At 40.5% G+C, this 14,189-nt stretch overlaps 1 protein-coding gene across 1 annotated transcript in view; it reads left to right on the top strand.

The window, feature by feature from the left end:
• PI4KA (phosphatidylinositol 4-kinase alpha) overlaps window positions 1-14,189 on the top strand; it is a 120,372-nt gene that overhangs the window by 16,976 nt on the left and 89,207 nt on the right. The window contains exons 2-7 of the mRNA XM_077745944.1: window positions 1,214-1,330; window positions 5,677-5,770; window positions 8,212-8,300; window positions 10,231-10,303; window positions 10,905-11,164; window positions 11,697-11,763. Of these exons, the coding sequence (XP_077602070.1) occupies window positions 1,232-1,330; window positions 5,677-5,770; window positions 8,212-8,300; window positions 10,231-10,303; window positions 10,905-11,164; window positions 11,697-11,763 (682 nt within the window). The 5' untranslated portion in view covers window positions 1,214-1,231. The remainder of the gene's footprint in view (window positions 1-1,213; window positions 1,331-5,676; window positions 5,771-8,211; window positions 8,301-10,230; window positions 10,304-10,904; window positions 11,165-11,696; window positions 11,764-14,189) is intronic.

Below are 14,189 nucleotides of genomic sequence, written 5' to 3'. Positions count from 1 at the left end.
AATGCCATTTTTAATGTTTGTATTCTTAGGTTAAATTTTATGAAAGCATTGTTTTTGTACATCAGAAATGTGGTTGAATATCAGAAGTTTCATATGGCTCAACCGAATGTCTATGGTTTCAACCTAATTCAAATGGTTGAATCATTTATTTTCTTAATGTTGTTATTTAGATTGTTTCAGATTTCCAATTAACGTACACAACACTGTGAAGAAAGTATTTTCCTTAATTTTTGCCTGAAGATCTCTAATTATTTCTTTACAATCATTCCTAAGAGGAAAATTACTAAGACAAAGAATGTTACTTCTCTTCAGGTTAGAAGGTGCTTCCCTTTCTGGCTTGTGTATTTGCCCTTTTAAAATATGCCTTTTTAAAATTGCGACTGTAATTGATATTTTCAGAGCAAGTCTCAAGCATTACACTCAATTTCCTTTGCCATTAGAATATCCCAAGAAACTGTATGAATGTCATTGAACAACTTCTCATTGGGTCCATAACAGAACAGCAAGGTTGAGGCCTCCTGATGTGTCTGAATGCTCTGCTTAAAAGTTCTTATGGCAGGGATTTTCAAGATTGGCATCGCCTATTTTCCTATTCATAATAAATCCAGATTTTAGTTCCATATGTCAGGTATTTACTGTTTTGTTTTGAAAATAATCCTAAATTTTCCATATATTCAGTAAATTACTGACTTACTGTCCATTTGCTTCTGCTAACCACTCTTATGGCATGTCCAGTAACAATAGATATTGTTTATTAAATACGTAGTATGTACTGTGCACAGTTCTAAGTGCTTTACCCACATTTCATCTTCCCCCCCCCCACATTTAATCTTTTAATGAACAGTATGGGATTAATTGTGACTGTAGGTAGGTTTGGGTAAAGTGCTTTTGGGTACCACTCAGTAGTGGAGATCCGTGATTATTCTGACTCTGAAATGCAGACATTACCTTCTGTGCTCTACCTCCTCTGTGTATACATCATTTTAACTCTTGGTCCAGGCTTCTCAGTGCATATATGTTTTGGGAGCATGTGTATGATCATTTCGGAAGCTGGAAATGATCTTTTTATGATCTTTGAATTGGAAAAAAAATGACTTACTGGTTATATAGACTCATTGGTATTTTATGCTACGGTTTATATCTTATATTCTGAATGTGGGTTTATGTTTTTTTAATCTATGGGTTTTTAGTCGTTGTTGGTCTCATTTTCTAGGTCCAAAAGCTGCTTTGTATGTGCCCAGTGGATTTCCATGGGATCTTCCAATTGGATGAACGACGGAGAGATGCAGTGATTGCATTGGGCATTTTTCTCATTGAATCTGATCTTCAGGTAAGTCTTTACTACATTAGAAGTTCCTGCAGTGTAAAAGGGGGAATGTAATTAGAATTTAAATTTGCACCTGGTTATATTTACCTGCAGCAGTACTAGAAGAATGCATTCAAACCTAATAAAGATGGGTAGTGATGGTGAGGCAGAGTAGGTGGAACAGGTGTGGGGGTGTGTGATTTAATTACTTTAATTATAATTAATGTATACCTTCCTAGGAAATTATGTTTTTTTGAACTGTATGAATATATTAAGTTAAAAATATATATGTAAAGTGGATTTTGATTGTTGTTGTGTTTTGCCAGAAAGTTAGTTAAAATGCTTTGTGAAATAATTGTGTGCCCTGCAGGGTAGACTTGATTTTTTTTTTTTTAATAGTTTATTGTCAAATTAGTTTCCACATAACACTCAGTGCTCATCCCCACAAGTGTCCTCCTCCATGCCCATCCCCCCCTCCCCCCACATCCATCAGTCCTCAGTTTTTGGTAGACTTGATTTTTAATCTAAGGTCAAACACTCATCAGTCAGACTCAGGGTAACCATTTTTCTCCCTTCTGAAAAGATAGTGTTCGGAGCTCCTGGGTGGCTCAGTTGGTTAAGTGTCCGACTTCGGCTCAGGTCATGATCTTACGGTTCGTGGGTTCGACCCCCGCGTCAGGCTCTGTACTGACAGCTAGCTCAGAGCCTGGAGCCTGTTTCAGACTCTGTATCTCCCTCTCTCTCTGACCCTCCCCTGTTCTCTCTCTCTCTCCTAGAAATAAATAAAACATAAAAAAATTTTCAAAAAAGATGAAAAGATAGTGTTCTTTGAGATAATTTTGACATAATACAGTCTTTTTCAGACCTGTGATAGATATAGGCACGCCTGCCTGGCTCAGTCAGTGAAGCATGCGATTCTTGACTTTGGGATTGTAAATTCAAGCCCCACATTTGGTATAGAGATTACTTAAAAAATTTTAAAAATCTTAAAAGAAAAAAAGAACTGTAATAGATAAAACTTTTAGAGTACATGTTACTGTGTCCTTTAGAGATGATTTAAAAATCAGTGTTGTAGCTGCAATAGAAAATGATGTGGCCTTTTTTTGTTTTTAGTACTTCCCAAAGCTAATTGAAGCAAATGATTAATCACTGAATACAGATTCTTTTGTTTACTGTTATCATTGTCAAGAATCACTTTTAATTCCATGTTTAATCATGCTGTGTTAGGAAAAAAAAGTTTGAATTTTTATGTACCTAAAAACGCTGGAATTATACTTCAACAAGGATTAATATTTTTGACAGAGTAGTTATACATTTTTAAAAAAATAAGCATTTTAATTTTAGAGCAATATTTTAAAAAATTAAATAGGTTGCTCGACCAGTGCCACATGAAAAACCAAAGTTAGATGCACATAAACTGCGTTTTAATTATTCTTCCCATTTATTTATAAATGTGAAAAGAAAAAATAATTTCTACTTTTCTATTTGCAAAATCCTACTTAAATTTTAAGTATAAAGGGAGGAAAATAACTTAAAAAGTAATTTGTATGAGAAACTACTGTTCAAGTGGTATTAATCAAAAATATCACGGGGCACCTGAGTGGCTCAGTCGGTTAAACTTCTGACTTCAGCTCAGGTCGTGATCTCGCGATTTGTCCATGAGTTTGAGCCCCACGTTAGGCTCTGTGCTGACAGCTCAGAGTCTGGAGCCTGCTTTGGATTCTGTGCCTCCCTCTCTCTCTGCTCCTCCCCTGCTCGTGCTCTGTATCTCTCTGTCTCTCAAAAATGAATAAATGTTAAAAAAAAAAAAAAGTTAAAAAAAACTTTGGCAAACCTTACTTAATAGATTGACCTATCAGTCCCTATTACTTGTAGTAGGCTTTTTAGAGTGGCAAAGAAGAGATGAATATAAATTATGTTTGGTGTAATTTGGTTCCTGGTAAGAATTGGTAGGACGTGAAGTGGTAGCTGATATCCCTTGAGCCATACAGTCTGCCAGTGCATTCAGGAAGTCTGTCGGCCTCATGGATGTCAGGAGAGGAGCCGAGCATTCTTTGCCAGCCCTCTGAGCCCTAGGGACCAGCTTTCTCTTGGTTCACCTGGTGTTGATATTCCCTGCCTCCATCCAGGATGGGCTGTGCCACTGGCTTCTGTGTCCAGTCAGTGGGCCACCCTGGCAACACCTGTGGCCATAGTAGCAGAAGTAGTTTACTACCACATGCTACAAAAGCCATAATGGGTTATACAGGGGAGAGCACCTGGGGTCACTTCTTCTGCAGGAAGCCATGCTTTGTACATCCTTCGGAGTTTTGTGCTTGTTAGTACACTGAGATTCTGGACAGATATAGCCAACTCCTTTATGTGACTGAGAGGAAAAGTTTTGTTTTTGCTAAAGAAAGTTCTTTATTTGTTGTAGTTATCTATTGTGGTGTAATAAACCACCCCAAAATTTGGTGGCTTAATACAACAGATTTGTTTTTTCTCATGAATCTGTGATTTAGTTAGAGCTCAGAAGAGTCACTTGTTTCTGCTCCATTCACTGTCACCTGGAGGGCTTGAAAGCTAGGGGCTGGAATCACCTGAGAAGGCTCATCCATGCACATGTGTGGGGGTTGATCCTGGATGTTGCTGGGACCTAAGCTGGGACTCTTAGCCAGGGCACTTCTATGTACATGACCTCTCCATGTGGCCTGGACTATATCACTTTTATTAATTTTAATTTTTAATTGTTAACGTTTATTTCTGAGAGAGAGACCGAGTGTGAACAGGGGAAGGGCAGCAAGAGAGGGAGACACAGAATCCAATGTAGGCTCCAGGCTCTGAGCTGTTAGCACTGAACCCGATGTGGGGCTTGAACCCACAAACTGCGAGATCATGACCTGAGCCAAAGTTAGATGCTCAACCTACTGAGCCACCCATGTGTCCCTGTTTGTTTGTCACAACGTAATGTCTGGGTCCCAAGGGCGTGTCCTGAGAGAAAGCCAGATGGATGCTGCACTGCTTTTTTAAGCTAACCTTCGAAATTAGTTTCATTTATACTACAGCTGACCCTTGAACAATGTAAGGCTTAGGGGCACTGACCCCCATGCCATTGAAAATCACATATCACTTTTGATTCTCCAAAAACTTAACTATTAATAGCCTGCTGTTGACCAGATGCCTTACTGAAAACAATAAAGTAAGCTAGAGAAAAGAAAATGTTATTAAGAAAACCTTAAGGAAGAGAAAATACATTTACAGTACTGTAAAAAAGCCATATATAAGTGGACCTGTGTACTTCAAACCTGTGTTGTTCAAGGGTCAACTGTACTTTCTAAAAACACCAGAAGCAAGTCACTAAGGCATCCCATTTTCTAGAGGAAGTGAATTTGACTAAACCTTTCAGTAGAAGGAGTGTCCCAGATTTTGCAGTCGTGTTTTCTTTCTTTCTTTTTTTTTCTTTTTTCTTTTTTTTTTTTTGAGAGAAAGAGAATGAGCAGGGAATGGGCAATGCGAGAGGGGAAAAGAGGATCTGAGGCAGACTCCATGCTGACAGCAGCAAGCCCAATGTGGGACTCAAACTGAAGAATTGTGAGATCATGACCTAAGCTGAAGTCAGATGCTTAACTAACTGAGCCACCCAGGAACCCCGTGGAGTCATGTTTTCAGTATCACCACATGTTGTTTTTATCAGTATTTCAGAGCATCAAATGGTATTCCTCTTCTCAGGAGCACACTTAATCCTTAACTGGAATGGTTATAAGTAGGGAAACAGCCAAAAGAGCCATTCATGGAAGAGTATGAAGTTATATGTTGACTGACTAGTTTGAAAACTAGAAGAAAGTAGTTTTTGTATTGGCTACTGATGGCTGTTAAGTCAGTTCTCAATTTGAGAGAAACAAAAGGAAACATGAAGCAGAAAATTAAGAAAAAAGAGAAAAGAAAAGAAAGAGGACAAAGGCCATGAATAATAGAAGTATCACCAAGTTTAAAAGCTTGTGGCTGTGAGCTTCCCTCATGCCAGAGGATCTGATCCTGGGGCCCACCGAAAGGCTTGGGAGCTTTCTGCATACTCTTACTGAAGGCAGTTTTGAGAGTGTGTGCTCATACATATCTTCTGGAGAGGCCTTCATGGGGCTTAGTCCCCAGAGGAGGCAGAACCAGGCTGAACATTCAAAGCAGAACAGGTAGCCCTTCCCTTAGGTACTTCTGGTGCAGGCTGATGGGATGACCTCAGACGCCCCCTGCTGCCACCACGTGGAAACAGGAAGGGTGCAACGCCACGGGACCATCCATCTTTGAGATGATTTGGATGTGTACGATTTGCTTTGGGCTTAGTACTAAAAAGATACCAGCCACTCATTGTATTAAATGTAATTTTTTTTTTTAAGCACAAAGATTCCGTGGTTCCTTACCTTCTTCGACTGCTTAAAGGTCTTCCGAAAGTGTATTGGGTAGAAGAAAGCACAGCTCGGAAAGGCAGAGGTAATTTTGTATAATGTTGTCCCTGAATTCAGGGAAGAAAATGTACGCCCACAGTCTGTAAAGATCACGTGTTCAATCATATTAATGCATTAGGTACAGTGTTTCTAGCTGGTTCCACTCCTGGCTGTGAGACAATTGCCTGCCTGCGGCAACATGGGCTGTGCTTACTCACTGTTGTCCAGAGCCCATGGTGAAGGAGGGGCAAAGGTGAGGCTGAGAAAACTGGCTTTGCATTGTACTCTGGGAGTGAGCAGGAACTTGAAGACCTGCGGGAACGTTTTCTCATGTCTTATTGCCAGAATTGGGTCCCCTGCCCATCCCTGAACCAGCCTCTCTTACCCTTAGATGAATAGGCTCACTCCTGGAGTGAGGCCAGTTTTCCAGATTTCATCACTGCTGCTCAAAAAGGAAGGGTGAGATGGATGTCCAGGACTCCAAACACCATGTTCACTATAAATAGTTCATTTTGTTGTTGTTGGCTGAGTTTTAAATTTTGTGCCTTTAAAAATGGTAGTAAGTCCGCTATGTGCCAAGCATTGTGCTAAACACTTTTAACACTGATATTCCCATACATTGATTTCCCAAACTCCCAAATCAGTTTGGAGCACTACCAACATTTCAGAGATCACGACCCTGGAGACTGAAGTTTTCTTTTAGTCTACCTCTGTGAGGCCCGAAGCCCACCTTCGGACAAAGCAAGGGGTTGGTGCCCATAAAGAAAATCCTTGTTCTTTTGGTTGGTGGCATGGCCCTAATTTGTTGGGTGGGCTTCGCCTGCTAAGGGTGGGTTTTGCTATTCTCATGAACACCTGCCTCTGCCTATTCCTCTTGTTCTTTGGGTTTCATCATCTCTGGTAACATACTATGCCTAAATCTGACAGACCCCAAATTATGCATGTATTCTAGAATTTAAAGGACTACATTTTTTTTTGTTATTGAAATGTAGCTGACATACAATATTATATTAGTATTATATTAGTTCCAGGCACACAACATAGTGATTTGAGGTTTGTATCCATTGTGATCACAGTGATAAATCTAGCTACCATTCATCACCATACCAAGTTGTTACCTATTTTGACAGTATTCCTTATGTGGCACATTGTATCCCTGTGTCTTATTTGTTTTACAACTGAAAGTTTATACCTTTTAATCCCCTTCCCCTATTTTGCCCATCCTCCCACCTAAAGGTCTACAGATTACTAGAAAGCATTGCTAAAAAGTCAGACATCTCTCTATCAACCATTGTTATCTAACTTATGGAGAAGTAGAATACCAGTAAAAGTTGATTCTATTTTCTTTCCTTTCAAAACAAATATGGCTTCTGTGTACATGGACTCCTATTAGAATGAAAGTTTTAGCATTATTTGAAACATTGTTAGGGATAAATAAATCTCCAATTATTGGGGTAACATTTCACTCTATTATTTTTTATGAAGGCAGCATGATTTAGGCCTTTAAACTCTAAAGCAGTAGTTCTCAAAGTGCCATCCCTAGATCAGCAGCATCAGGGTCACCTGGGAACTTGTCAGAAATGCAGATTCTTGGTCCTCAAATCAGAGCTGCTGAATTAGAAGTCTGGGGCCTGGAAGCCTCCAGGCGATCCTCATTACATTGTAGTTTGAGAAGGACCTAGCACTGGATTTTAAAATTATAAGTACAGAAGTGAACACATAATCTTCTACCATGTACCATGAATAGATCCATAGAACAGTGGGCAGCTCTCTGTCCTTGATTAAATATTCAACGTTCAAAATTGATTCAGTGTTTAATAGGCATTGGACCTACGCAGCAGTGATTCTGACATTTTTAAGGTGCACGCCATAGAAGTACTGGTTAGCTTTTGGTCTTTTAGGTACAGTGATCCCTTCCCAACCTTGAGTCCATGCTCCTGAGAACCTCTCAGTGAGGGGGCTTGGTAGTAGATGGGCTTAAAGACTTATTAGGAATAGAGCAAATCTTTGGAAGCTCTTTTAAGATTTTCTCTATTTGTCAAAATAAAACAGAAAAGAACTGTAAACAATTCAGCTTAAAGGAGTGGTAATTGATATTTGACAGTTAGCCTCCATATACCATTTCTTATACTCACTCTATCAAGATTGATTTCTCACCCTAGGTAGAAATTTAGGTCAGGAATGAAAAATGGAGTCTGTCGTGTTTGAGAGGCTGTATAATCTCAAACTACAAACTGGCTCAGGAACATTTAAGTTTGTTGAACCAAAGCATTCTATTAAAAGAAGAGTTAGGGGTGTTTCTCAGCAAACATGTTGGGCCCATATCTGTTCTTTTGAGGTTCACCTCATTGAGGGCAGCCGCCCCTGTAAACTGGTCCCTTGGCAGATCCTGTGAGAAAGGGAACTTACTGAATCAGGCAGCCAGTATGTGTGGCTCAGTGTCTCACTGGTAATGATCTGACTTGTGTCTGTCTGTGTGCTTTCCAGCCACCCTCCCGGTTGCAGAGAGCTTCAGCTTCTGCTTGGTCACTTTGCTGTCTGATGTGGCTTATAGGGACCCCTCACTTCGGGATGAGGTAAGTGTGTGGTAAATCGGAGTGCATTTCTGTATGATCAAAGAGAGTCCCAAAGTAACAGAGTACACAAAATTTTGAAGACGTTTCTGTTGATTTATTTTGTACTAACACCCCTAAGAAGTTTTAAATACATGCTACTGTTGTACCCAGTGACCTCTTGAGTCTTCTCTCATCCTGCCCTCATAATCCTGTGAAGCAGGCAGCAAAAGGCAGAGACAGCTCACTTGATGGCTCACAATCCCTGTTGGGGACTGAAGTCATTCATAGAAGAGAATGATCTATATAGTTGAAATTATACCCAGATTTTAAGTGCCCGGATTTTTTTTTCAGTTTTAATTTATTTTGCTGAAATGTTACTTAAATGCCTTTCATACTCCCCTCCTTTTTAAACAAAGAATATGATTATAATCTAAACTTAATCAGATTTTTTGTTTGAAAATCAGTTTGTATATGCTGTTGTCCTCAAGTCCTGACAAGGAGTGGCTGGTTGCTTGTTTATATGTTAAATATTCTCAGCTAGCTATGTTTTTGAGTCCTTGTATCTGTTTTTTAATTTCTAAAATCTCTTAATCTTAAAGTGTAAATTCTATTGTCAGTATTTCTGCCATTAACATTCTTCTCCATCCTTTTTTCTTAGTTTAAGTTCTTTATTTGTAAGTTGGCTACAGAGATAACTAGATCTACTAGAATCATATATCATTATTTCAGAAGTTAGCAGGTAGAAATTAAGGGCTTTTCTGTAAATAACATTTATCAAAATGTCAGTGCTAAAGATGGTGGCATAACTTCAACACACGAAATAGAGAAAGCATTGCTTTTCAAGTCTTCATATGTTACTCAGCATCATTTAACATTAGCAAAATGTCAGAAATTTGCCTTGATTAGGAACATGTTATATGATCAATTTTATTCTCTTTCCCTGGGATTTCCAAGACTGGTAGAGAGAAAAAAGGTAGATACAGTCTAGTTAATCTTCATCCGGGCATTAGACAAACACTCCTCTTGACATCCTGAATCTGGAATATGGGCTGAAGGCCAAGACGATTTGAAAGGTTTGCAGAGCTGCCTGAAGGGCCATCCCAGAGGGTGACAGGTGAGGTGCTGGCCCAGCAGGAGTCTCCCCTAGTCTGCCCTGTACCACTGAAGCAAAAGGAGCCAGGGCTATAAATGAAAATTCAGAAAGCAAGTTGGTTTCATTTGTAGATGATACAAAGCTGGGAATCAGAGACCAGTATAATGAACTAAAGCTAATCCCTGAGCTTTTGTAGGTATCGATGATAGGTGAAAAATACCAACAACATCAGTAGAGCTGGCAGCGTGTGTAAAATAGACGTAAGTATTTTACGTATCCGTGAGCTCATGGAGCCAGCGGTGTGAAGTGGCTGCCGAACAGCTGATGTCATGTACATGGAAGGCTAGAGTCTGTGTTGAATCTGGTGATTGATTACTCAGGGTAAGTCCCAGCATCCCTGGAATATTAATGGATCTTCCTGAGCACCACAATTCGAGACCGTTTCTGACACATGGGACTACTGTGAAAGCTGGCACTCAGGATCATGAAGGATTTGTAATCATAAGAAATGGATTAAAAGAACTGGAAATATTTAGCCATGAAAAGAAATTTGGGGTCCTATCACCTGTTTCTCTCGAATCTGGAAGGAGTGGCTCCAAGGACCAATGGTCACAAGCCCCAGAGGATAACATTGACCCAGAGTTAGGAGGTGCTCTTGACCAACCTAGGAGGACGAGTGTCTGTCTCTAGAAGGTCAGCTGATTGGCCACTTAGCAGAGCTGTCATGTGGTGTTTTATGTATCAGATGCGGATTGGATAAAATAATGTCTAGAGCTCCTTCTAATTCTGAATGAATTTTGTGGTACTTATCCGATTTTGTTTTTAAGTTTGTCTCTTCTGTTTCCTTGGCTGTTACAGATTTTAGAGGCACTTTTGCAGGTTTTGCATGTTCTTTTGGGAATGTGCCAAGCATTGGAGATTCAAGAAAAAGGTATGATTATAGATCCAAGGCTTTTTTTTTTTCCTTAATCGTTTTGCAATTATTTTTTCCCTTTGCTTTTCCCAGTCTTTTTTTGTTATTTACTATTTATATACTTGATGGATGAAACCTTCCTATATTAGTTTGCCTTCGTTGTGTGTTAACAAAGATGCCACATGGGGGTCATGAGCATAGCTCTGCTACCTGAATGCCAGGTGACCTTAGACAAGTCACCTCATCCTTTCTGGGCCTCAGTTTCTTCACCTATAACATGCCTGACTGCCTCTAGTACTGGGCTACCGATATAATCCCAGGAAGAAGAAATATATGGTTTAACTATAGTAAAGGTACCTAATAACATGACTTACCTGTATTATTGATTTGGGTGTATTATGAATAGATTAAGATCTCCCAAAGAGAGCAGTTGTGTGTGATGGAGATGTAGCCTGAAGTTGTTAATGTCAGCCCTTAGGGTTAGACTTGTTCTGACCCCTGCCATTTGCTTGGGGGTAGGAGGAGGTTGTGAGATGTCAGCCAGTGTTACTAGCTGGTGCAGCACAGCTCTCCACCAGGGAACTTTCTGCTATTGGAACATTCTCACTTTGTCTTCTAGAATACCTTTGCAAATATGCGATCCCGTGCCTGATAGGAATCTCACGAGCATTTGGGCGTTACAGCAACACCGAAGAGTCTCTCCTTTCAAAACTGTTCCCCAAAGTCCCTCCTCATTCCCTCCGAGTCCCTGAGGAGCTGGAAGGTGTGCGGAGGCGATCCTTCAATGACTTCCGCTCCATCCTCCCCAGCAATCTGTTGACGGTGTGTCAGGAGGGCACCTTGAAGAGGAAGACCAGCAGCGTGTCCAGCATCTCTCAGGTGGGTCTGTGCTCCTGGGAGGCAAGCAGAGAAGTCAGGTCTTGTGAAGTACTTACTCAAAAAAAACCCACTCATGTGGTATTCAAGGAAACTCACAAAACAGAAAAGGTTCTCACTGGAAATCTTTGTAATACAAAGTTTTCTTTTGACCTTTTAAGATTTAGAAGTGATTTCATCTCCTAGTCATGAAGTATTTGTTTCCTAACAGTTGGGTGCCAAGCTCTATTCTGAGAAGGAGACAGTTGGTGCCCTTAAGAAGTATATAATTGACTCACAGACACAAGATAAAGACACCAAATGCTGAGAATAATTCATCTCAGTAATGAAGTATAAAATATATGGCTAGGCACAAAGAATCTAGGCATATGATAACAGTAGAGAATGCTGTAGCTAAGGTGGGCTTGGGGGATGAGGTGAGATGTGAACCAGGACTTGAGGTACAAATGTTGGGCTGGCAGAGACCTTGTCTAGGGTGAAACTGCCTGAGGTTTGACTGGCCTTTTCTAATCTGTCAGTTGGTTTTGTGTTTCAGGTCAGCCCTGAACGTGGGATGCCCCCTCCTAGCTCCCCTGGAGGATCTGCTTTTCACTACTTTGAAGGTGGGCTTCATCTTTCTGACCAGAATATTGACCTAGTACTTGGAGAGCAGGGTCACCGTGAACCTCTGTGACATTAAAGATGCTAATACTAGTGCTCTACTGTTGTGCATCTAGAGAGTCAAGCTTTTATAAGGCATTTATTTTCTAGTTTTGTTCAAACTTCTTAAAATTTAATTTTAAAATATTTCAAATGTGGAGAAAAGTGCAGAAAATTATATATAGACCCCCATGTGCCTGTTATCAGAATTTTAATAAATTATCTTAGGAAAGCGCTGATTTTCAGGTGAAAGTAGTAATGGTAGGTCCGTCTCTTTTTTTGTCTTAAGGTCATTAAGTAAGTGGAGAAACCAGAATGCCATGCCTCAGAATGCTGTTTATTCCATTTTTGAATCATGCTACTTACTAAAAGCATTTCTCAATGCGATTTTGAAAGAAGTAAGGGAATTAAAAAAAAAGAAATGAGAGGAGAATGTGAACTCAAATAAATGTGGGCACTGTTGCATAGAGTATCTCTTGGCTGTATGAGAATGTACCCTGTGTTACAGTCTCTGTGTATGTTAGAATGTAAAGGCCAAGCTCACCCATTCAAAATCCCACTCCTCCCAGAGAGAACCACTTGTGGTTGAATATATCCCTTTAGGCTTTAAACAGCCCCTTGGCCACCTGCCTGTCCTTGGGGCATCTGAAGACAACCATGATGTGCCCTCAGAGGCCTCTTTTTCCCCTAGTGAACAGCTCTTCTTCTGTTCTCTGTACTCAGGGGCCCTTCTCTATTGGGCCTGCCCTTCTCTGAGCACTTCTAGTGAGTGCCCAAGATTGGGGTGCACCCAGGTATGGGCCGATTGTGTGAGCTTCCTATGCTCATTCAGCAGATGCAGGCTGAGCACCGCTCTGTTCCAGCCTCTCTGCTTCAGTGGTGAGTTCCACAGATGATTTTCCTGCTTTTGGGGGTGCACCTTATTGTCAAGAAGACAGGCAGGAAGCATACTTCTCCTTCTTCCTTTTCTGCCCGAGTGCCTCTGTTTGACTATGATTTTTCTTTCCTTTCCTTTTCTTTCTTTTCAAGGATTTTATTTTTAAGTAATCTCTATACCCAATGTGGGGCTCGAACTCACAACCTTGAGGTCAGGAATCTCATGCTCTACTGACTGAGCCAGCCAAGGCACCCTGACTTTGATTTTTCTTACATTTGGTCTCTCTTCTTTTTCCAGCCCCTCTTCCCACAGAGCTATAAGAATTTTTTAAAAGGGTTTTTAAAAAATATTTATTTATTTATTTTGAGAGAGACAGAGACAGTGTGAGTAGGAGAGGGGGAGAGAGAGAGTGAAACAGAGCACTGTCAGCAGAGAGCGTGACGCAGGGCTCAAACTCACCAACTGTGAGATTATGACCTGAGCTGAAACCAAGAGTTAGACACTTAACCGACTGAGCCACCCAGGCACCCCAAGAGTTATTTCTTAAAAGCACAAATCTGAACATTTCTTTCTTTCTTTTTTTAATGTTTACTTATTTTGAGAGAGAGAGACAGAGACAGAGACAGCATGAGCCTGAGCAGGGGAGGGGGAGGGGTGGACAGAAAGGGAGACATAGAATCTGAAGCAGGCTCCAGGCTCTGAGCTGTCAGCACAGAGCCTGACATGGGGCCCAACTCACAAACTGTGAGATCATGACCTGAGACAAAGTCAGACATTAACCAACTAAGCCACTCAGGTGCCCCAAATCTGATAATTTCATTTCCAGCTTAAAAACTTGCAGTGACTCCTTCCCCTGCCCTGCATAAATCCCAAATCTTAGATCCTTAGTTGTGCAGTTCCTATCTTCTGCCTCCATCCCTGCCCACCACACGCTGGCTAGCTCAGCCATGCAAGGCTTCGTCCTTATTTCAGGGCATCTATCTGGGACATGCCCTCTGATCACAAACTTACCTTATTTATTATTATTATTATTATTTAAAAAATAAACTTGTATAGGGGGCACCTGGGTGGCTTGGTCGGTTGAGTGTCCAACTTCGGTTTAGGTCATGATCTCACTGTTCACACACGTTTATAATGGAATATCATTCAATCTTAAGAAAGGAAATTTTGCTGTTTGTAACGACACGAATGAACCTGGGGCATTATGCTGAGTAAAATAAGCCAGACACGGACAGAAAATAACGTGGTTTTACTTATACGTGGACACTTTATTCATAAGTGTTCAATGTTTTTTTTCCTGATTTTGAAACATCTACTAATGTTCATTTTTGTCCTAATTTTGGTGGTAAATATCTTGGGCTCCAGTGGACCTCAGAAGTTTGCATCTGTCAACCTTTAAAAAGATGTAATGGTTTTCCTTCATATATTAAGTTATATTGTCTGTGTTGAAAATACTAGGATGTGATTATATCTGAGCTTTGACCTGAAACACCCCCCGCGTTAGAGGCATCA

This window comes from Crocuta crocuta, unplaced genomic scaffold (genome assembly GCF_008692635.1).
Source record: "Crocuta crocuta isolate KB4526 unplaced genomic scaffold, BGI_CrCroc_1.0 scaffold344, whole genome shotgun sequence".
NCBI classification, from domain to species: domain Eukaryota; kingdom Metazoa; phylum Chordata; class Mammalia; order Carnivora; family Hyaenidae; genus Crocuta; species Crocuta crocuta.
This window is presented reverse-complemented; position numbering and strand designations above follow the sequence as displayed.